At 55.5% G+C, this 22,658-nt stretch overlaps 9 protein-coding genes across 9 annotated transcripts; 5 read left to right on the forward strand and 4 right to left on the reverse strand.

The window, feature by feature from the left end:
* Window positions 1-187: 187 nt before the first annotated feature.
* MONBRDRAFT_24157 (uncharacterized protein) lies at window positions 188-821 on the forward strand (the record flags this gene model as incomplete). Its single annotated transcript, XM_001744408.1, has 2 exons — window positions 188-292; window positions 612-821. Coding segments are annotated over 2 exons (315 nt in total), but the record flags the coding sequence as incomplete, so codon positions are not given.
* A 147-nt stretch (window positions 822-968) lies between these two features.
* Window positions 969-2,341, forward strand: MONBRDRAFT_21342 (uncharacterized protein; the record flags this gene model as incomplete). The annotated part of the gene is made up of 7 exons (XM_001744409.1): window positions 969-981; window positions 1,213-1,316; window positions 1,406-1,459; window positions 1,549-1,785; window positions 1,912-1,962; window positions 2,072-2,161; window positions 2,276-2,341. The coding sequence occupies 7 exons, from the start codon at window positions 969-971 to the stop codon at window positions 2,339-2,341; spliced, it is 615 nt and encodes a 204-aa protein (XP_001744461.1).
* Window positions 2,342-2,905: 564 nt separating this feature from the next.
* Window positions 2,906-3,886, reverse strand: MONBRDRAFT_6985 (uncharacterized protein; the record flags this gene model as incomplete). The annotated part of the gene is made up of 1 exon (XM_001744594.1): window positions 2,906-3,886. The coding sequence occupies one exon, from the start codon at window positions 3,884-3,886 to the stop codon at window positions 2,906-2,908; it is 981 nt and encodes a 326-aa protein (XP_001744646.1).
* Window positions 3,887-4,241: 355 nt separating this feature from the next.
* MONBRDRAFT_20407 (uncharacterized protein) lies at window positions 4,242-6,213 on the reverse strand. The gene is made up of 4 exons (XM_001744595.1): window positions 6,068-6,213; window positions 5,579-5,761; window positions 5,334-5,422; window positions 4,242-5,200 (listed from the first exon to the last, which is right to left on the reverse strand). The coding sequence occupies exons 2-4, from the start codon at window positions 5,754-5,756 to the stop codon at window positions 4,313-4,315; spliced, it is 1,155 nt and encodes a 384-aa protein (XP_001744647.1). The 5' UTR covers window positions 5,757-5,761; window positions 6,068-6,213; the 3' UTR covers window positions 4,242-4,312.
* Window positions 6,214-6,686: 473 nt separating this feature from the next.
* On the forward strand, window positions 6,687-8,331 carry MONBRDRAFT_24160 (uncharacterized protein; the record flags this gene model as incomplete). The annotated part of the gene is made up of 4 exons (XM_001744410.1): window positions 6,687-6,806; window positions 6,887-7,015; window positions 7,109-8,014; window positions 8,143-8,331. The coding sequence occupies 4 exons, from the start codon at window positions 6,687-6,689 to the stop codon at window positions 8,329-8,331; spliced, it is 1,344 nt and encodes a 447-aa protein (XP_001744462.1).
* Window positions 8,332-8,552: 221 nt separating this feature from the next.
* Window positions 8,553-10,026, reverse strand: MONBRDRAFT_18418 (uncharacterized protein). The gene is made up of 6 exons (XM_001744596.1): window positions 9,931-10,026; window positions 9,638-9,803; window positions 9,432-9,510; window positions 9,198-9,268; window positions 9,012-9,097; window positions 8,553-8,911 (listed from the first exon to the last, which is right to left on the reverse strand). The coding sequence occupies exons 2-6, from the start codon at window positions 9,761-9,763 to the stop codon at window positions 8,899-8,901; spliced, it is 375 nt and encodes a 124-aa protein (XP_001744648.1). The 5' UTR covers window positions 9,764-9,803; window positions 9,931-10,026; the 3' UTR covers window positions 8,553-8,898.
* Window positions 10,027-10,731: 705 nt separating this feature from the next.
* On the forward strand, window positions 10,732-11,562 carry MONBRDRAFT_2044 (uncharacterized protein; the record flags this gene model as incomplete). The annotated part of the gene is made up of 1 exon (XM_001744411.1): window positions 10,732-11,562. A coding segment is annotated over one exon (831 nt), but the record flags the coding sequence as incomplete, so codon positions are not given.
* A 2,839-nt stretch (window positions 11,563-14,401) lies between these two features.
* Window positions 14,402-14,978, reverse strand: MONBRDRAFT_1913 (uncharacterized protein; the record flags this gene model as incomplete). Its single annotated transcript, XM_001744597.1, has 2 exons — window positions 14,402-14,549; window positions 14,773-14,978. Coding segments are annotated over 2 exons (354 nt in total), but the record flags the coding sequence as incomplete, so codon positions are not given.
* A 2,642-nt stretch (window positions 14,979-17,620) lies between these two features.
* Window positions 17,621-18,693, forward strand: MONBRDRAFT_6990 (uncharacterized protein; the record flags this gene model as incomplete). The annotated part of the gene is made up of 3 exons (XM_001744412.1): window positions 17,621-17,789; window positions 17,870-17,965; window positions 18,128-18,693. The coding sequence occupies 3 exons, from the start codon at window positions 17,621-17,623 to the stop codon at window positions 18,691-18,693; spliced, it is 831 nt and encodes a 276-aa protein (XP_001744464.1).
* Between the last annotated feature and the right edge of the window lie 3,965 nt (window positions 18,694-22,658).

The following is a 22,658-nucleotide window of genomic DNA, read 5'->3' on the forward strand; positions in this document are numbered from 1 at the left end:
CCCTGCCCCTGCAGCGAGGGCAAGCGTGAGCACAGCGCGCGGGTCTGACTCGAATTTCAAGTTCAGCAGCAGGCAGGTCAGTTGTGAGCCTGCGGTGTGTGGAAATGGCTGACATTTGGTCGGTAAGGATGCTGTTGATAACAGTAGTTGTTATCAGTTCTCCTTGCTGTTCCGAACGGATTGCATCATGGCAAAGAAACAAAATTCGCAGATACCGCATCATGTGTGGAAAGAAAGTGTGACTGCAGCACACCTTGACGTGCTCGCGCCTGCCAAAGACGAACGAAAGGATGTAAGTGTGAATCTTGCTACACTTGAGCTATCAACCTTCGACTTGGATCAACCTGCCTAAAGTTGTCGCGAACGGCTCCTTATCAAGACTGCGTCCCGAGCGACGATGCCCAAGCAAAATGGCAGTGCGTATCGCCGAAGCTGGTGTTCCGCTCAAACCCGCTCACACTCGCTGACACGGCTATTCTAATCCCGTTGTTCCTCCAGACTGCTGCTCTCCCTCGAACCCGCTGCCCATCATACCCCACATCATCAAACGCGTAACGCTACTCTTGTTGATGTTTTGAACTCTCATCATGTGTGTGTTCGTGCCAAAATAGAATGAAGCTCTTGGTGTCTCTCAAAATCAATCTCTCTCTCTCTCTCTCTCAATCTCTCTCTCTCAAACTCTCTCTCTCTCTCTCTCTTACAATCTCTCTCTCTTCTCGCACTCCCATCCGTTCATGGGAGGCGCCATTTTCCTCGTCATCAGACTCTCTCTCTCTCTCTCTGTGCTCTGCTGTGCTGTGCCAGCGCGTGCCAAACGACTTGTTCGACAGGAGGGTTGTCTCTGCCCCCGCTTCTGCTGGCTTGAATTATCCGGTGCACGGCACTTCCGACGACTACACAACACCACTGCAAGCATGTGGCGCCGCGGTCTGACTCTGGGCGTTCGCGCCACCCTGCAGCGGAGCTTCATGTCCACGCAAGGTCAGTCTGCAATCTGTCCATGATGCCGCCCGGCCCGATAAACCATTTTGGCTCTCGCTCATTCAGATCTGATGGCGGCCATCTCCCAATGCTGGCAGCTCGTCAAGGCTTTGTGCTCTGCGGTCCGCCAGGTTGGTACCGCACGCCAGTCGCACACACAGTGGCCCACCCGGCCGAGAATCTCCACGTGCCCCTCACCTGCCCCTCAACGATGATTTTCATGCCCAACAGGCGGTGGCAAGGGCACCATTGCCAAGCGCCTTGAAGCAGACTTTGGCCTCCGCATCCTTGGAACAGGCGACATGATCCGACAACACATCCGCGAAGGCACAGAGGTAGGTGAAGCGCCGGCCCCGGCCCTTGCCTCGTGCAATCCATGTATGTCACGGCCCACCGACCGCTCAGCAACACGCCGCTCTTGCAGCTGGGCAAGAAAGTGCAAAGCATTGTCCAAGCGGGTGGACTGGTACCCGACGATGTACGTGCCAGCTTTACCTATTACTTGCGCGTGCCACCTCCAACCTCCAACATATGCCTTCACGTGCCACGGCAACCCGGAAAATTTAGGATGTGGTGGACTTGGTCTTGGCTACCCTGAACGACCAGGCCGATGGCAACTATGTACTGGATGGATTCCCTCGCACTGTTCCCCAGGCAGAGCGTCTTGAGGAGGTGGTTGCCCCTCGTGCGATCCTCAACATTGACGTGCCCAGTGAGACCATTGTCGAGCGTCTCAAGGATCGCCTCTTCCACCCCGGCTCTGGCCGCATCTACAACCTTCAATTTACTCCCCCCAAGGTCGAGGTTGGTTTCAGCTCGGGTTTAGACCCAACTTGTTCGCTCTGCTTGTCCATCAAGCGCAGGCCGCTGCCACCTGTGAGCTTCCTTTTTTCATCGATGTTCTTTCTTCTATAATTCCATGGCACATAGGGCAAAGACGATGTGACGGGCGAGCCGCTTGTGCGTCGTGCTGATGACGAGGTTTGTGCCCTGGTTCGACTGCAGCCAGGCCCCCACCACGCGGTTCCAAGGTTGCTCGCCCCAATCGCCATGGGCTAGGGCTGACCAGGCTTTGTAACTGCTTCGATAGCCGGAGACGGTGCGAGCACGCCTAGCAGAGTACGCACGCTCTACAGCACCCATCATCAACTATTATGGTGACCGCGTCGTGACCTTCTCGGTATGCTTTGCCGGCGTCAACTGGCATCTTTGTTGTTGTTGACTTCACGTGTGGCTTGTTTTGCCTGTTTGAGTGCCAGTAAAGCCAGACTTCTCATGATTGTTGGACCTCTAGGGCACGGAAACAAATAAGATTTATCCTGAAGTGCAGGCCTATCTCAAGGAAGTGCTTGGCGCATGACATGCTCTTGGGCGTTGATCCATGATCAGACTTTAGCTTGTGTTCAGACTTTGTACGCTTTTGTTGACTGCGTGGCGCTCATCGTCCCCCTTCTTGACTTGTTCAATTCTCGTGTTGCACCAGTCTTGTGATGTTGGTGCTGCATATCTTCTACTGTCCTTTGGGCTCCGTCCTCGACGATGACTGCTGGCTTGATGATGTGTGAGGCCCAAACAATCTGCTCGACATCATCATCTGCTTCTTCGTCATGCCTGGCTTTTGATTCCACTCTCACACGACCAAACGAACACAAACACACAGGTTTTGCCACAACTCCCCTTCGAACTCGCGAAATATGACATGCTGACAAATCGTTAATTGTCAGCATGCGGACTCGGGCAAACGGCGGAGCGCTTCAAGCCCGCGAATGGGGCCGGGGATGCCTGAGATGTCAAGAGATTTCACGTGACGCAAAGATCGCACGTCCTGAACTTGTACACAGTCGGCCAGGATGACAACTGTGTCGCTGTGGCCTACAGACACGAGCCACCACGTGAGCCTGTGGACACGATCGAACCACTTCCCTCAAGCGGCAAGCCGGTGTGTCATACCAATGTTGGGGCCCAGGTCGAACAAGCCGAGGCATGTCCGTGCGTCGAGGTGCCGGCATTGAGGCAGGTTGGCCAGCCGATGAAGCCGAAAGCAGCGCCGAACATTGAGATAGCTACAGGCCAGGCCTTCGACGCTACGTAGATTAGGACAGTGCGCGGCGACGACCTGGTCCACCCGCGCCAACGGTGCAAGGGTGGTCAGGCGATGACTATAGCTCAAGTCCACAAACACCAGGTGTGCCAAAGCCGGCAAGTGCTCCCGAACCAAACTGTTGGCCATGAAACCAAGCTCAACGCGCTGCAGCAAGGCAGACCATGCTGGCTCAGCCTCAACTCGCGCTGGTACAGATGTAAGCGTAAGATCCAGTCCCACGACGTTGGGCGCTTGTGCCAGCTCAAGCCAGGCGCGCAGCATACCAAGACCAAAGCGCCCTCGATCGTCCCCGAGACGATCCGCAAATGAGACTTGTCGAGCTTTGAAAATAAAACGCACACGGGGCCAGGCCGCGAGCAAGCGCTGTGTGCCATAAAAGTGCTGCTCGGGCCCGTGCAAGAAGACGTCAATGGCACGCCAGGGCCAAGCTGAGTTGCGTACACGCTCGCAGGCCAAGCGGCAAGTTGAAGCTAGCTGCCCAGCGTCACAAGGCCGTAGGTGTGCTAAAATGCGGTCCCAAAGCTCGATGGGTAAATCCAGCAACGTTGGAGGCGAAGCAAACCCGAGTGCATTTGCAGTCGTGGTAGGAGACAAGGGGTGCCGCTGCTCGTCGTCGGTCAGGGCTGAAACTCGCTGGTGGGTCGCAATCTGGTCGGTGCAGGCATTGACAGCGGCACTGTCATTTTCTTTGGCAACCGGGGAGGAACGTCCACAATTCTTGCCGCACGACCCCCAACAGGAGAACCGACCCTCTCTGCCCGAGACGGGTGCAGTGGCTGGCTTGATCGTCAAGTGAGCCATCATTCACGTTGCAAGGACGCCAAGTACTTTGCGCACAAGACCAAACACATTTCACAGAAATACTCAAGCAAGGCCACAGGACAGTCACCTCGCCCCCCTCAACTTGAAAATCGGAATTTGTGCTGCATGGACATGGCGTTGTACAGTTCTTTGGGCGGGAAAGATTTGTCGACCAAATTGTGGTACAAAGGAGCAAAGAGAGGTGAAGGGGCTTGGAGGCGGCTGACTTTGAACGGGGTGTACATCTGTGAAGACAGGGATTGTCAGCTTCATCGGAATGATAAAGCAACTGCTTTCCTCCACAACGCGTCAAATGGTGATGATGCGCAGATTAAAGACAGAGGTTCGTGCAGTATCAGATACGTGTTTGAATTTGAAAAAAAAATCAGGTGGGAAACGGAAGTTTAAAAAAAATTGGGAACAAGCTTAGAGCTCATCCTTGGTATCCTCGTCGTCATCCTCAGCCTCGGCCTCAGCGGCAGCGGCGGCAGCAGCCTCCTCAGCCTTCTTGTCATCGTAAGCCTTGCGCATGGCCAGCTCACCCTCCACGCGGGTCTGGAAGGCCTCGGCAGCGGCCTCGGCAACGGCAATATCATCGGTGATGAGGACGTTGTCGAAGACGGTGCCCGACTTGACTTGCCAGAGGTCGAAGCCAATGACGCCAAAGCTGTCGTACTGGTAGAGCTTGTCATCAGCAACGTAGTCGGGGTTGGGGATGCGGGGGTGGACCCACTCGCCCTTGTACTCGGGATTGTCAATCATCTTGGGGCTCCACTCGCCCTTGTACTCGGGGTTGGGGATGCTGGGAGCCTCCCACTCGCCGTCCATCTCATCATCCCAGTCCTCGGGCTTCTCAGCATCAGGGTCGGCAATGGTCTCGGGCTTGTCCCAGTCAGCGGGCTTCTCGTCGGTGGGGTCAGGGATCTGCTTGGCATCAACCCAGTCGGCAGGCTTGGAGACGGCGGGGTCGTTGATCTCCTTGGGGGCCAGCATGTCAAAGTCCTCCTCGATGCTGCCAGACTCAACCTTCTCGCCATCAATGCGGACCTCGTAGGTGTTGTCGGCGCGGACAATGAGGGTGTAGAGGTGAGATTGCTCGTCGAACTTGCAGGGAATGGTCTTCTTGACCTGCTTGTTCTCGCCGTTGTGGGCGAAGATGACGTGGACCTTGCGGGTGCCTGGACCGCAGATATCGGGACCGAACATGATGTTGTAGGGCGACTCGCCGTCCATCTTGGCGGGGTCCTGAGAGGCGGGGAACATCTTGACGTAGCCACCACCGCAGTCAATGTTCTGCTCGTGCTTGACAATAAACTAATCATGCATGGAGAACGACGCCAGCCATTGGCCCCAAGCAAGGCGAGATCGCATGTACGGTGAGCGTGCCGTGTTTGACGTGGCAGGGTCAAGCATCAAAACTGAGGCATCACCCTCAACTGGCACACACCTGAACGATCATGTCCTTGCCCTCGTTGTTGAAGTCATCGTGCTTGGCAGCCAGAGCGTAGAACTTGGCATCCTGGCTGGTCTGAATACCTGAGCACACCAATCAACAAGCGAAATCAGCAAGGTGCAGGAATGAGATCAGTGATTTTCACCCAAGAGTCGATACTATTCTTGCTCCGCTCGCGGTGATGAGGTCAAAGGTCATCAATCTCGACAAATGTATGCCACTGGCGACGAGGAACATACCCTGATCATCCTCAGCGTCGGCGTAGAACTTGCCGGCCGAGAGCTTGAACTTGCCATAGTCAGACTTGGCCTCGGACTGAACCCAGCGGTCTTCCCAACCGGCGTCAAACTTCTCGTCAAAGTAGACGGTGGCCGAGGCCACGGCAACAACCGCGAGGATGGCAGCAAGAACACGCATGTTGGCTATGGAATGAATAACATGGTGCAAACAGTGAGTGATGCGATGCCTTGCCAGAAAACCAAACGAAAAGATCTCCAAAAACAAGGCTCAAGTGCCATCAGGCGATCTGCGAGCAAGCTGTGCCCTTTCCTCCACAGTCCCTCCCCGCCCATCACCATCATCACGACCAAGGAAAGGGTAGCTCGAGACGAGCAAGTGGCAGAGCCCCCTTTCTCCCATACGCGATCACGACACATAAAAGGGCAGGGCGGGGTGGGGGCGTAGGCAGCCGAGCCAAACGGCAGCCGATCTCCCACCAGTTCTCGCACCTGTTCAGTGAAGCTCAAAAATGGCGCCGCCCACTGATACTCGCCTCCCTCTCTCTTCACACACACACATGGTCGCCTCTCTCTCTCTCTCTTTCTCTCTTTTTTGCTTTTGTTTTGAGGAGCGATCTTTTTCCAGCAGTTTCATGACACACAGAAACTTCCACGTTGACACTCAAACACTCAACGGTGCCTTGCTCTCTCTCTCTGAAGGAAACCCAAAGAAGCGGAGAAGCGCTTCTGACGTGTCACTCTGTAGTTCTGACCCTGGATTCATATAAACTGACCCCCCCGCCGACGAACTTCGCGCCTGACGCCTGGTAGCGGTCGTTTTCCGGTGTTGTCAGATAAAACATGGTTGTCAGACAAATTGTGCGAGCGAGCGATGCAGACCGGGCGCTGACTGACCACTTGTTCGCCCCCGCCCCCCTCCCCGCCCACCCGGCCCAATTGGCCTGCATCGGGGGACCCAGACTTTAAGCGCTGGGCGGGCAAACGGGGCGCTTGAGGTGGAGACATCAGGGAAAAGCTGAAAACAGAGAAATCACGTTCAAAAAAAGAAGGGGGGATGGAAGGAGAAGCAGGGGAATGATATTGGGCTGAAATTTTGCAAACCGGGCTCATGGCTGACTCGGACAGTCATGCTTTCGCCTCTCAGCTTGAGACACTGCTGGGCCCCGCCGCTCTGGCGGTGAACCTTGTCCATGAGAGCCTCAATGAACGTCGCGCGCGCTATGATCAGGTTGGAATGCTTGGCTTTGCTATTGTTTCCCCATTGCGCACCCCAGCTGCTTGTATTGATCGATCATTCCCCGCCGGCAGACCAGCTGGGCTGATTTGGACGCCGATGCGGCAACCGCGCTGGCCGAGGTGATGGCGGACGATGCCAAGGTCGGCGCCTACTCTCCGGAGCCCGATCGTCACTTGGTGCCTCTGCTGCGGCTTGCCACGGTTTGTTGAACCCCGGCTTGGCGTGGTGATCAATATTGATCCCTTCCCCCACCTCCTCTTATGCGTACCAAAATATCACCTCCCGCTCCACAGGCAGCATTGCGGGTGGAGACTGTTGAGACTCGGAACCGGCTTCACTATGCACTAGCCCGGCTTCTCAAGTTTGCTGCGCGTCGCCAACCACCAGAACAAGATAAACCCACGCGCGTCCGTTCCTGGGACCTCCTGATCTCGGCACTCTGCCCATGCCTTGCTGCTTTGGTCAGCAGCCTGGAATCCAACGCTGCATCAGCCCTTCTGACCTGGTCTGCCTGGACCAAGTGGACCACAACCCTCACGGTGCTGATTCCTACCCTCATGGGCCTACCCAACGCAAACGCGGCCACCAGCCTCGTCTCCGCCGACCGCCTCTGCTGCCTGCTCCTCCGTGAGCTTCTAGCCCTGCCGACCCCAGACTCGTCCTTGGCCCAACGCCCCGCCAAGCAAGCCAAACGACTGGCTTTGCCAACTTCCTCCAACAGTGCGCCTGCCGCCTCTCACCCAGACATTGAACGCGCCCGCGCGACCTGTTGCCGCCGCCTTCAACAACTAGCCTTGACCGCGTGGCACCAGCCAGCCATCCTCCCACTGCCAGAGACGGCCTCGACTTTGGCCCAGCACCTGGGTCTGACACGGCTTAAGCCCCCTTTGAACGGGACTCACGTCGACACGCGCTCACCCTTGGCGCGCGTGGCCTCACTTTTGGAAGACTTTGTGGTCGAAGACGATCGACTCGTGGCACTCACCATGACCCTGCTCGCCCTGCCCACGTCTTTGGCGAGCCGTCACGGGCGCACCGCCATCCCCGCCCCTTTGATCGGCCTTCTCTTTCTCCGCGCCTTGAGCTATGATGGTGCGGGCATCTACGAGCTCGCTCTGGCTGATCCTATCGATTTTCTACCCTGCCTGCTCGCCGTCGTCAAGGCCCTGGGCCAGATGACGTTGTCGCTCGCCACCCAGGTCCGTTTGTACGCCAACCGCGGCCCAATCTGCGCCACCAAGCACCCGGCCAACCATGACCAGCGGCTTTGTATGCCTGTGTGCCGGCTTGGCTCACGCGCCCTGGATGCTGATGCTTGTTATACCAGCCCGAGTTGCAGGCGACAGTGAACGTTGCGCGGGCGCGGCACACCATGATTCGAATGTATCAGTTGATGCTTCGCTCGAGTGGTGGTCAAGCAGGCTTTGACCCCACCCCGCTCCTGCGCCGAACTGAAACGGCCATCGCGGCTCTGGTTGGGTCAGAAGAAACCATTGCGACCCATCAGTGCGATTGACAGGCATTGAGACGGGCCGCCGCAAAGAGGGGGCTCAGACAGAGCTTTGTATACCCGCAAAAGCTGTGCTTTTCTGGCTGGTCCAGATGGGGATCCGAGTCTGAGGCCCCAGGAGTGTAATGCAAAATAGAGCCTTTTAATAGGTACACTGATACTCCAACTGGAACGTGATAAATCAAGTGTTGGTGGAGCTTGGAAGGTCATGCACAAGGTCAGCGTTTGTAGCACTGAATGAATTCCTTTTGCAAGGGCACAGGAGCCGGGAACGCAGCTTGATCAGCAACAAACAAAAGGGAAAGAAGAAGGCAAGATGAAAGGGCCACGGGCAGACTTGGAAGAACTTCACCACCAGGAAGAACAGCGACGGGGATGAGAAGACGCACAAGAAACACGGGGGAGGCTCGGAAAAAAACACACACACACTGTCGCTTTTGTGTGTGTTGTAAACTACACGCGCCTCAAAACACACAGGGACGAGCAAGAACGACGATTGGCCGAGGCCAGGCCAATGTGCGCGCCAAGCCCCGACATACGACGGGTATTTTTTAGAACAAGTGACTGGATCATTTACCGACCGTACCTAAACCAGCGCCGCCCCGAAATGGGTGAGCATATGTGAGCAACAAATCCATGCGCAGGGTCAAGAGCCACGTGTGCATGTGAGAAGACAGGTGACGGACTTTTGGAACTCCCAGTCACGATTGTCCAAGGGGCACACTTGTCTCGTCTTGAGCCAGCGCGAGATGCAGTGGAAATGAAAGGCGTGCTGTGCAGATACAAAGACGAGTGAGAGAGGAACAGAGGAGGCGCACGTTCACGATGAATGTCCTGCACCAAGCATTTAAGGTCAGCAGCAGGTCACTCACGTTGCATACGCCCCACGCGACTGTGCATTCCTCGCTCGTGACTGAGGCCTGATTTGCTTGGCATTCGATGCCTAAAGCAGGGCAAACTGGTTGTGAGCGTGGGCAGGCCAGAGCGCCTTGAAGCGCCCTTGCAACTGCTTGCGCACGTTTGACCCGTTACTTGATCTACCCGCTTGAGACCAACGCCCTCCTTCGGGGCGAGTCATTCCCGCCAATGGGTGCACGCTGACATACAGAGGTCCATAATGTGATTGCGGCAGATGGCACAATTGTCGACAACAATGTCCCAGTGCCAGAGGGCAACTGCATTCCACTACGCTCAATGCAGCACGATGTGACATGAGATGATTGCAAGAGGAGATGTCGTCGACAAAATGAGGCTGGGAGTGCAAGCCGGGCTAGTTGCAAAGCTTCGGAGCGGAGGCAAGGTGAGGTTGTACCTTCTTCACGACAAAGCGCTCTTTCGGACCCTCGGCAGACGCGCTCGTCTCCTCCTCGGCAGCAGCGCTGGTCTGCTGCTCGGTTACGGGTTCTTGCTCGGGCGTGGTTTCCATGGCCTCGGACATGATGCCGGGAGGCCTCGACACCAAAAATGGCTCGCCGAGTCTGCAGCAAGGCAGGGCAGAAACAGCCGGCCAGTGAGCTACCGTCAAGCCAAGTGTGGCGTATGTTTCCGCCGCGTGCACTCAAGTGTCGCCAGACAACGACCACACCACTGCTTCCCTCAACCAACCAGATGCGCGTGTCAACTTTTGCTCGCCCGATAGCTCTGCTCTCAACCAGCCAATAGCTCAGAGAGGACTCGACTCGACTTGACTCCCGCCGCTGCCTCCTGCCAAATGCTGCGTCAAGACACAAACGAGCAACTCTCTCTCTCTTTGCTGTTTATGCCTTTCTTTTTTTCACCAACTCTCTCTCTCTCTCTCTCTCTCTCTGCCTTTGCTGCTATGCTTTTCTCTCTCTCCCTCTCTCTTACTTTGGCCACAGTGAACTGGTCACAACAGCTGTTTCAACTAGTTTCGGAATGTGATCTTATTCATCGTTGCTGCTACCGTTAACTCTCTCTCTCTCTTTCTCTCTCACACATCTCTCTCTCTCTCTCTCACTCTCTCTCTCGCTCATTATTATTATTCTGGCGCGCACGGTACAAGGGCAACGCAGCGCTGGTGCGGAGAGGCAAACGATTCGGCTTGGAAAAAGTGGGGAGGGCCGTGGGTGTCCTTTAGCGGGTAATCGGGGCGTGTGTTGGACTGCAACAAGGTGGGAGAGCACTGAAACTGACCGGCACCGGCACCAGCACCCCCGTGCCTGAGCGCCAAGGAGCTCGTGCAGCAGCATGGATGATCAAGACACCATCGTGCTCAATGTGGGCTCGCTCAACGCGCGCGTGGGCTGGGCCGGTGCAGCACAGCCACAGTGTATTCAGCGCGATGCTGACCTCCTTGGATCGGCGTCAGCCAAAGCCCTGAAGGAGGGTCGTCTGCTCGAGACTGAAGACTTGAGCAACTTGATTCTCACAGCCACCCACGGGGGCCTGCAAGCTTCCCCCCGCGCGCAGCCTCTGTTGGTCGTTGATCGTGCAGGACCCGATGCCCAAACACAGCGGCGTCACTACCTCGAGGCTGTGCTCGAGGTGATCCAGGCCCCTGCGCTCGGCCTTCTCAATGATTTGGCCGCCAACTGCTATGCGTTTGGTCGGACCTCAGGCTTGATCTTTGATGCTGGCGCGTACTCAACCCGTACGGCTGTGGTTGTCGAGGGCTTTGTCGAACCGGAGTCATTCTGTCATATTCGCGTGGGCGGTCAACAGCAAACTCACATGCTCCAGACTGCTCTCCAAGAGCGAAGCCGCAAGGTCTCTGAATCCGTGGCCGAGGGGCTCAAATTGCAGCATTGCCGTACCGCTCTTCAATACGAGTACGAACTGCACGACATTCGGCATCGTCCCCTACGCAGCGAGATTCTGCAGCTACCTGATGGACATCAAGTGGACGCCGCCGAGGACCTCTTGCGCTGTGCCGAGCTGCTGCTACATCCAGGCATGGCCGGCGTTCGTGAGCCAGGACTCCACGAGGCCCTGGCGAGCTCCGCCGCCTTTTGTTGCGAGCCCAAGCAGTGGCGTCTTCGCTCCCTTCCGTCTCTGGTCTTGGGCTGCGGTGGTGCCTCGCAGATGCCTGGTCTTGCCGATCGCCTCACCCTGGAACTGACCCACATCCCCGTGGTGGGGAACCTTCAACCACTCGTTGCCTGCGAAGCCACTGCCGCTCGGCATCATGCTGCCTGGCTTGGTGGCTCGCTCGTTGCAAGTGCAACAGCTTGTCGCGCTGAGGCCTTTGTGACCCGTGCCGAGTATGAAGAGCACGGGCTGGATGCCTGTCTAAAGCGGTTATAAACTTGCCCTGATCATGTATCTCATTGTGCACCAGCTGAGCCAAGCAGCAAGGGGTGTCTTGACGCGAGGGTTGCCCTGCATGTGGTAGAGTGTGAGATGGTGTCGTGTTTTGTTGAATTGAACTGGGCGTTGTGCGCCGATTTAAAAAAGAAGGATGTCCTGAACTGTGTCCGAATTCAGTTTCTTTTGATTTGCTGAGTAGCGCGCTTCCCTTCGAACTGTTTCGCTACTCCCATGAGATCACCTGCACTCAAAGCGACCAAGAACCTGAAGAACCTGATTACTTGGCCACCTACTGACGGCACTGTATGTCGAGGCCCTGCATGTCTACATGCAGTGTCACATTTGGAATAGCTTTCCAATACATCTCAATTTCACAGCCAAACCCTGACAGGGCTCGGACCGCAGCGCAATCCACTTCTGCCCACCATCCCACTACAACGAACAGCCATATTTTAGTTGATCAAGTACCTACAAACACGAACAATAACAACACACAAGGGCCCACCGATACGGTCGTTAGTAGCCCCTGGCTAGAGCCATCGCCTGTGAGCAACAGTAAACGTCTCCGGGGATGTACCGAGACATGTGGAGCCAAAATGGACCTCACCAAAAATTAGATAAAAATGTCGCGAAAATACAAGAATATTCCCGCATTTTTGATGATGGTGTTCACACTGGCATGACAACCTCATTGCAACCTCACTGGTCTCAATTTGCCCCCAGTCGACACAACTGCACAGTTTTAAGATGGGAACAATGATTGTCGACTTGAGAACCATGCGCGCGTTTGCCCACGCTGGCAAGCAAAATGTCTTAACAAGCACAAAGGGAATGTGCAGGGTAACAGGCGCTCCGTTCACCCACAAGCACGCGCGACACCACGGACAGGGGGACATACACAACGCTATTATATGCGACAGGAAAACAGCATACAACCAAACATACAAACAAAACAAGGTTGTTGACAAAAACCAAGGATAGCAGGCGCCTGGGCAACACAGACTAGAAATCAAGACGCACAAACTAAACGCATCGTGCAACTCCTTCCTTTAAAGTCGGCCACACCCATCGGCAACGGCAAGGAGTGACGCGCTTTGCAACGGTTCAGGGCATTGCAAAGTAGCATGTCTCTTTGTATGAGCTGGGCGTAGTTCCTAAGAAAAAGCTCACTGCACGTCGTTGATGCCTCGGACCAGCACCGTGGCAATTGAGGCCGACAAATCCTGTTGCTGATAATACTCAACAAGTTTCTACCCCATGAACAGGCCGGTCATCCCAGCTCCCATGAGAGCAGGCAGGTATCACGTCACGAAGCAACAAAAAGAGCAAAGCCAAGGCTCGACACGCCGAGGTGGGACACCCAAAACCTTCCACCCCTGCTGCCTTGACTGCCTCGCTCGGTCGGGGGTCAGGGTACGCACCATCACTGTGGGAAAGGCCAGGGGCTCGGCCAAACCATAATGTGCCCCGTTGAACTTGATCTGAATATGCTTAATCTCGCTACCGTACCTGCAAACGCGAGCACATGAGCAGCTGAAGCAAACAAACAAGCAAGCCAACAACAGCAACTCCCCCTTTCCCAAAGAACCAAGCACACTCTGACAACTGTTGCCATTCAAACGCACTTGAGTGAGAGCGAGTAGGGCTTGTCAGGTCGGTCGCTGCGGCGAATCAAGAAAGTGCCTGGCGGCTCCATGGCAAGGGCAGCGCCAGCCTCCTGGCGGCTCATTGAGCCCACAAAATATTCAGAGGGCAGATCATCACCCGAGCTTCCTCCAATGCCCGAGATGCTGCGCGAGGGTGTCATGCGCGGTGGCTCCGAGCGAGGCAAACCCGCTGCTTCCTCAGGCTCCTCCGCCAAGCGCTCCTCGGCCTGAGCGCGAAACTGTGCGTCCTCCTGCGCCACAGCAGCCAGCTCGTCTGCAATCACCTGCTCCTTTTTATCCGCATCAGCCACCATGGTGCGCAGCTGATAAAAGTGCTCAATCACCACAGTGCGGTCCTTGTCTGAGGCGTGTTCTTGCGCAGTCTGATTGAATTTCAAATGTTCCTCCAGCATCTTCTTAAACAGCTGCTGTGCTTTGAGTCGGCGTTGCAGGTCCTTCATCTGCTTGTCAAAGTGAGCCACGCGCTGTGCATCCATGCCATGGCGCCAGTCGGCTTGGCGCCGCTTGACCTTTTTGCGCAGCTCGGACACGTTGCTAACGTAGATGTCCTCGTCGGGTCCGTCATCGTAGTCGTAGTCCCCAGCACCAGCTTGCGGCGCCTGCTTGTACGGGTAGGCGAGCGTCGTTTCCAGTTCGGCGTTGTACTTGGCCAAAGTCTCTTTCTCAAAGTGACGCACCAGTTCAGCAATGGTCTTAAAATCACATGACTCGCGTGAGAAACCATACTTGCCGTTGGCCTCAAGCAGAACAATATGCCGAATCTCCCGGAACTTGACCGTGAGGGAAAAGCCCTTGCGAGACTGGCTCGAGCGCACCAAGAAGGAGCCATCGACCAAGCCTGCAAGCATTTTCTCGGCCTGCACACGGTTGACATTGCCAGCAAACCAAGGTTCCTTGGTCATGTTCACCGTCTTATTTCGCATGCTCAAGTTGACGGGTTCGTAAATCTTCTCCGCGGGCTTTGGCGGCAGCGAAGGGGCAGTGGCCGCATGTCGAGTGCTGGAACGAGGCAGATTAATATTCTCGTAGTTGGACTGCGGACCGGCATTGCTGGAGCGCTTCATGCTCTTTTGTCGGCGAGGCATGAGAGGGGGCGCGGCGCCCGATGCGGTCGTGGGAACACCACCAATTTTGCAGACACCGATCAAGAGGCGAACAGCGTTGACCTGGATTTGACGATCCGCCACTGCTTTGGCTGACTCGGAAGGCTTGGGCCGCAGCAAGATGGGGCCCCAGGCTTCAGCCACGGACACTGCATCCATTTTTGTGCTCTTGTGATTGGCAATAACCCTGTGGCAAACAAAATCCAAAGTCAAGCCCACGCCATCAGCATCAAGAATACAGAGCCAACCCCTGTGGCAAGGTCTCAATACCCCCTTGCTTCCCGTGCCTTCACCCATGATGGAAATGGTTGCATGTCGGACAAATGTCACAGAGAAAAATAGCCTTTCATCAACCCAGCAAGCCAAGCCCAGAGTTTTGTGTGGGAGGCTGGCGCAGGAGCGCTTCGTACCGGCCCAAATGTCCAAGCAGGTACGAGAGGGTTGTGGCCGTGGCCCCCTTGATGTTGCTCATGACGCGGTCAAGTTCGGCCACCTGTTCCTCCTCGGTAGGGAGTGATGCAGCTGCAATCGTGCGGTCATACCACTCGCCGGGAATCAGCGAGTCGGGCAGCTCAGCAAAGTAACGCTTGAGCAACGTGGTCAGCAAATGGGGATCGCGTCCCTCCAAAGAAGCCTATCAAGGTTGATGATCGAGCCGCCATGAGTTTGTGCGGGGGGTGGCCAGCACAGCAAGCTCACAACTCATGCCTGCAAGCCATGCGCCAAACAAACAAAGAGACAGCCAAAGAGAACCAAAAAAAAAACAAAAAAAAAAACAAAAAAAAAAAACAACAACCCAAAAAGTCGACGCACGTCAGCATTTGTAAACAGCTCTGACTGAAGGGTGCGTAGCTTATCGGCAGAGGCCAGCTTTTTGTGTAAATCCTGTCGGGCCCAGTGTGCGGTCATCAGAGAACAGGGGCATGAGAGAGGAGACGCGCAACACTTTACGGGACAGGGCCTGAGATCTTTAAATGCTTGAACAGGGACGAGGTGTACGAAGACGCACCGTGGTTTTCATGCCTTTGCCGTTCTCAATCGCGGCAATGCATTTTTCAACGACAGGAGGTGCCTGGTGGCCACCCAGTGTTTGGGCCTCCACGGGCACACCAAACACATGGCCCACATCAACACCGGCCGGAATGGCATTGACGGGAAAGCGTTTATCCTCGCGACATGAGGGCACTTCATCCAGATATGCGGCGCTGACGGTGTAGCCGCAAGTGCTGCACTGCAGACCCTGGCGCTCAATGCCAAAAAGTAGCTTGCGGCTGTAGTCACACCACGTCATGTTGGCAAAACTCTTCAGCTTAAACTGGTGGTCCTTGATGGTGCGAGTCTCCTCCATCGGTACTTTGATCTTTAAAATTGGTTGCATGCACGTCATGAGGGCGACAAGATGACGCAACGAGTTGAATCAGAGGGCATGGGCGGAGGGCGATGCTTTGCACAAGAACAACGTACGGGTAAGTAGTCCATCTGCTGAACGGGATCAAGCTGCTCGGTGCGCGCGATATTGCAGCGCTGGACAAACGAGTTTTCGGTGGTCTTGGTTTTACCCGTGCGAAGCTCTTCAATGCATGACAGGATCATCCGGCGGTGAAGGGTATCCTCAACGCCGAGTGCCTGCAGCTTGCGATGATTCAAGGTCAACAGCTTGCTGCCATCAATCTTGCCATTGACAAAGAGCTGCTCGTACAACTCGAGCTTGGCAGCGAGCAAGAACAGCTGTACATCTGGAATGCCCCATTTTGGAAGGGGCTTGGTGATGGGCTGAACGGGTGGGCGGCCCGAGCGCACGCATTCATAGGCCCGATCGTTCTCCACGAAGAAGCGCGAACGCTTTTGACACGTAAAGCCACACACTAAGCAAAACCCACAAACCAACGAAAGGAGCCAAACCCGACAGGCACAAAGTTGAGAGAGAGAGAGAGAGAGAGGGAGAGGGAGAGAGAGGGAGAGAGAGGGAGAGAGAGGGAGAGAGAGAGAGTGTGTGTGTGTGTGAAGGCTGGGCACATCATACCAGTGCAACGGTAAGCTTCTTCTTTGCCTTCAATGCCCCAGATGAATTCTCTGGTGTGCCAGCACATGGTTGGCTGTTCGACGGTGATGAGCTCAAACTGGTGCTGTTGCTGGGAGGAGGTGTAGCGCTCCACATATGACCAGGGGAAGAGGCCCTCTTTCTGGGTGCGGCGTGATACACCCACACCCCATTCCCCTACAGAGCAGATCATCGGGTCAAGGAAAGATGACAGAAAAAGGAGGGAGCGGAAGAAGGAAGGGGGCATACAGGTGTGAGAGCCGCCAGCGATTGCACAGGGCCATGGGTCATGAGGAGTTTAATGCAGCGAGCGTGAGGGCGCAGGGGCAAGGGCCACACCTTCGTGGATGACGCTAACATCGATCACATCGCCCTCGGTCAACTCGAGCTCATCCTCCTCGTGCGCCTTAAAGTCGTAGAGGGCCTTGAAGGTTTGAACGGGCGCCATGATAGATGGTGCGGCGCCCAAGCACAGGAGCAAAATTCAAAGCTGATCAACTGGACCCGTCACCTCATGTGGCTAGTCGATCCACTCGCGACCACAGCCCAATGTCTGCCACCACCAATGAGAGGGCTGATTGCTGCCAGTTCGTGGAGGTGGCACACGGGCAAATATCAACCTGTTGGCTCCGCCAAGCTGCAAAGTTTCAAGAGAAGCACGCAATCCATACGTTATGTTCAAAGGTCTCAAAGAGGCTCCCAAAGAGCGCCTTGTTTTGCCTCTTTGCCGCCCACTGACCCTTTGCTCAGGTGCGCTGCCAAACCTCGGCTTTGCAGCTGGTCCGCCGCCCGCACGAAATCTGCCACTTACCACCAAGCAAATAATGCGCCAGGAAGAGTCCTGCCCAGCCCCTTTCAACCCTGCTTGCAGGTTGAAATCGAGTCCCACCGCCACCTCCCCACCGATTGAATCAAATCGAATCAGATCGAGAGAGCGAGGAGGTGAGAGAGCGACGAGAGAGCGAGAGACGAGAGAGACGAGAGATGAGAGAGAGAGGGGCGGTGCACAATAAAAAAGGAAAAAGAAACAGAGAAATACCAGCGCTGGCATACAGTGAAATTAATCACACTTTACCTGACGGTAAAGTCAGACAAATGACACGGTTTACTGCCGAGTCCAGCTCTGCTTGGAAGTCTTGGTGTGGGGATGGGTATTGGAATTGGGTTGTTTTTGATGGTGGTTTGATACAGATTTATCTTTGGCGCGTAAATTTGAAATGGCTTCCTTGGAGCTGCTGAATGCCGTGCGGCGAATGCGCACGGCGGCGGTGGGCATTCCCATGGAGGAGGGATATATGACTGGAGCAAACATCAAAGCCTGGCTGGGAGGCCACCTTCAGTCCAAGCACGCCAGCAAGGCTCTTCTTAAGGAGCTCGCTCGTCATGGTGGGTTTCGCAGCTCCCGCTGCCTCTGTCGCTGAGCCATCCCGAGATTTCTGACGCTTGTCGTCTTCATCTGTTTCTAGAAATTTTGTGCCGGAAAGATGGAAAGCGCTTCAAGGGTGCACTTCGCAAACATGCCTTATATTGTTGGCACCCAGACTACCACGACCTTCTTGCTGGTAAAGGACAACCGCCTTTTCCCTAACTGCCGCCCATTTTGCTGTTTAAATTTCGTTTGTCGGTTGGTGATGCGCACCTACCTGCCTGCCTGCCCGCCTGCCTGATGCTGGTTTGGCAATGTGGCCCCTCGCTCGGTTGGTGGTCTGAAATCGGTCTCGCAGGGGAGGACGAAGATGCGCCTACCGCCGACACCACCGGTGTGCGCCCAATGGCAAGTAGCGCAAACGTCTCCTGGCACAGCAAGCAAGCGCTCGACACCCGGGCTTGCTCGCCATCAGCTTGCTCCAAAGGTTCAACCTCCATGCAGCAGACATCCAGTCGCTGTTTGAGCCCACGTTCACCGCACCAGAACTCGCTCAGCTTCCACAGCATTCAGCAGCGTTCCGTGTCCCGCCTACAAATTGGCTCTCCAAGTGCACCCGCGCCCCTCTCGCGTCAAACCTCCTGCCACGATCGCCCCATCCCCATCCCCGAGAGCCCCGAGGCCGAGGATGAAAACAGTCCTAAACGATCCGCTCGGACACGCAATGTGATGAGTTTGGACCAGGATTTAAGCAAGCAAGCATCCTCATCGGTCTCAAGCGGGCGTGTAGCATCCGCCGCCAACCACCAGAGGTCCAAACCACGTGTTTCCTTTGACACGGCAACAGCTCACCAGCTGAACAATGTGATGCAAGGGGCGGCCGACCTGTATGTTCGTGCTGCAACAAGTCAAAGGCCACGCTGAGCAATCGTGTCGATTCAACAGGCCATACGTTTTATTTCGGAAGTATGTTTCTGTGCCCTTGAAATGGCTATGTTGCCCGGAATGGTCGCTGATGGTGGAATGAGGATCGACTGGCTTCTTCTGGTACCCCACACCGACTCCATTCCAGCGCACATCTTGATTATTTATTATATTTTTTTTATCGTGATTATTATTATTATTATTATTATTGCTTTGTTCAAGCTCGTTCTCGTTGGCGCCCAGCGCTCCTAGCTGAACCCTATGTTATAACTGATGATGTTGAGGCGGTGATGTTGACGGCAATCGTATTGGAATTTTTGACAAACTGTGCATCATTGTGTTGATGATGGCTTTCGTCCCGTCATCTCGCGGGTTCAGGAAGTGCGATATCATCCAAAAAATCCAAAATAAAAAGCAAAGAAGCAACAACAACTAGGAGTTTGGCGGCTATCATCAATTGCTGTGTAGAGACTCAGGCTCAAGATCGCGCGGGGGTTGCACGAGCTGACGAATTCACACGATAACATAACATGGGATTGAAGTTGAACCCAAACGAGCGTTTAAGGGTAGATACAGTCCTTGCCCTGGTAAGTGGGCACGGGTGTGTTGACCCAGGTGTTGAAACCTTCCTGGTTGAGGTACTCAAAGACGGTGGCATTGTACTTGCTGTTGAATTGGTCATAGTCACGGGCCAGGACGAACAGCGAGATCTAAACATAAAATAACGTAACGTGACAGCAGCCGCAGCATCAGAACTCGTGTTGCAACAAGTAGAGTCAAATGATCGAACGCGACCAGCCCACGCTACACACCTTGGTGGGATCGCTGACAATGGCATAGTCATAGCACGGGCTGCAAATGGCCTGGTTCGTGGTTGTCTGAGGACCGAGCTTGACAACCCAGTCTGAAGAAGAGACAAAGAAAAAGAAGGAGGAATAGAGAGCCGGGTGAATGAGAAGGAAGCGTTGGCGGTTGGCGGTTGTGGAGCGTGCCATTGGCCTGCCCAATTTGGGACGCAAATTGACGTACAGTTGCCGTCGACTGGGTTGACATCAAAGTGCACCTTCAGCTTGGCAGGCTCCGAAGCGTTGGGAGCATAGGCGTAACCCAGAATTCCGCGGGCGTCACCCTGTGGAGCATGGCATCAAATTCAAGGTGAGAAATACGTTGCGATGTGAGAGGCTGGGTCCAAAAATGTGGTCAAGCATGATGACTCGTACAGTGGGGCTGGCATATCGCTCTCGGTTGTCGACGGAGACCTTGCCATCATCGCGAAGAGTGTCTGTGGGGTTCCAAGCCAAGGTAGCGAGCGAGGTGTGAGCAACAACCGAGCATGTTGAGGAACCAAGAGACGTGTGCGTACAGTTGGCAGTGGCGCAGTAGGCATCGTGTTCAAAGGTGGCTGTGGCCGAGAGATCGTCATACATCTATGTGCGAGAGTGTTGCTGAGAGTGAGTTGGGGGGCCTTCAAGAGCACTGGGCTTGCGCTAGACTGTACCGACGACGCACCTGATACCAAACGCCAAAGTAGGCCGTGAGGTTGAGGTTGTCAACGACGTTGATGGCAGAGGCACTGGCCACCAGGGTCAAGAGGAGCAGGGCGCGGACGGTCATCTTGACGGTGAGGTCAGGTCTTGTTGGTCCTGAGTGAGGAGGGAGGTGCTGATCAAAAAAATGCCACCGAGCTCGAGTAGCCACCGCATGTCATGAGCCTGGGACATGGCAGTGGTGAGGTGGTAGCGAGCAAGAAGAGGATGGCGGAGGTGGAAGGAAGGTTGGGAAGGTTGGGAGAAGGCTTCCTGTTTTCGAATCAGAGCTGTCTTCATGAACAATTGTCTCACACACTACGTCTGCTTGGAGTCCTTTTGTCGAGTTGAAAAAGCTTCCTTTCACGAAGCATCCCTAGAAGGAAATCTGACATTATGACGCAAGGGGGACACTACCTTCAAGACGGTTCATGACACTTCGCGTCCAGCTTTGGGGAACATCATCCATCTTCGGCGTGGTCCCCAGCCTGGGCTTGGTCCCTCCAGATTTCCTCATCTCCCTTCCCGCTGCCCGCCGTGCTGGCCAACAATGCACGTGTCATTGCTTGACAGGTCAGTCACTCGTCTGAATTGTTGTGCGTTCACATGTCAGGAGCGGAATCGGGCAGGGAGAACAACATGAAAACGACACGAAGAAGACAATGACGAGAATACAGGCAACTTGCCCAGTGCGCCGAGCAGTACCATCCAGGTTCACATACAGAGAAAATCAATCAGTTGACAGGTCACATTCGGCGCACAAGTCACAGAAACAAAACAGTTCAAAAATCAATCAAGCAAGGGAAAAAACAACTCGCCCATACCACACACACCAGCGGCGGGCCTCAAGGAACGCATCTATGTCCATCAAAAGACTTTACATGTTAGCATGTTAAAAAAGAAGAAGAAAAAAAAAAAAACGAAAAAGAAAAGCGAGCCTAGCCGGCCGGCTTGACAAGCGACAAACCAAATAGGTCATGTCAAACTTCTCAAACACAAACGACAGGATGCGGGCTCACTACAGACCAAAACTGGAGGGCTCGTTCGCTGCCAGCTCATCCGTGGCCAAGCTGGCAGAGCATGCTGCGGTGGGCTCTGTCGTGTGCATGAACGGGGCAAGCGTCTGGCGCGACCACAACCCAACACCATTTTGGGTGGCCACAGAGACATGGTAGTGCTCGCCTTCCATGGCCAACGGAATCGTTACTCGCGCTGGTGGCAAGAGCGCATCGTGGTTCACCGTCTGCTCCACGCCCGTGCCATTGATGGTGATGCGTACTGCTACCACACCCGACTCGGGGTCAGAGCTGGCCCAGCTTACCCACACTGTCTGCAAATTTCCACATAACGTGTGTTGATGCGTATAGCGCGCCGCGCCGTCCGGTGTCACCGTTACGTCACTCAGCAGTGGGGGGGTGCGATCTACCGTGAAGGTCTGCGCTGCCGCCAGCTCATGACCGTGGGTATCCGTGAATCGCACGCGCACGCAGCCAGCAGCAACATCCGACGTGTTGAGCACACCCGCTGCCACCGGCAGCTCGAGAGCGTCTGGGGCCACCTCGGCCCACGCGGCGAGCTCACAATCATCGCACGAGCTGCCCACGCAGAGCTCACCCACCAGTGGCGAGGCATCGTGGACTTCGGCCGATAGCTGAACTGAGAAACCGAGCGGCCCAACCACGCCGTGCGGGGCCCCATGCGGACTGATCACATCCAGATCAAGGGCAGCAGAAGGCGCTACCGAAGGCGCAGCTGTGTCCACTGTGTACACAGCCGAAATGACCGACGACGGCGCACCTGCGCCGTTGATCGCCCGGACCACGCAGTAGACAAGACCGCCGGGGCCAAGACCTCGCTGAGCACCCACCACATCTCTGACGCGGCACACCTCACTCGTGGCCACACTCGCGTTGACCGGCAGTGGTTGCCACACCTCGTGACATGCGGCACATGCGGCCACGCTGTACTCGAGGCGCAGCAGTCCCGACTCTGGGTCTTGAGCGTCTCCTGTCAAGCTACAATGAGGTGCCCCAGCCGAAGCTACTGTGACAGGGCAGGTCAGCTTGAGCGTGTCTTGTGCTGGTGCCGTCAGGTCCACCCCGCGCAGTGCTCGTTTGGTTGGCGGGCAGGCTCGGCCATCCGCCAGAACTGGCACCACCTGCACTTCCAACCCGCTGGGGCGCGTAGCCTGCATGCTGTCGTCCAACTCGACGTGAGCACTGAGCAAGTGTGGCGTGACCTGTTCTTGAGTGACCAGCGCCACCCCGGTGTTGCTTTCCACCACGCTCCAGCGCATAAATTTGACGTAGGATGGGTCAGCTAAGTCGACCACAACGCGGTGCTCACGCCCCAGGTAGTCCAGGTCCATGCCGTGGTTGGTCTCGATGGAGACTACCGTCACATCGCAGCCCCGGGTCAAAAAGACAGGACGCGAGCGCT

Source organism: Monosiga brevicollis, genomic scaffold (genome assembly GCF_000002865.3).
Source record: "Monosiga brevicollis MX1 MONBRscaffold_6 genomic scaffold, whole genome shotgun sequence".
Lineage (NCBI taxonomy): Eukaryota > Choanoflagellata > Craspedida > Salpingoecidae > Monosiga > Monosiga brevicollis.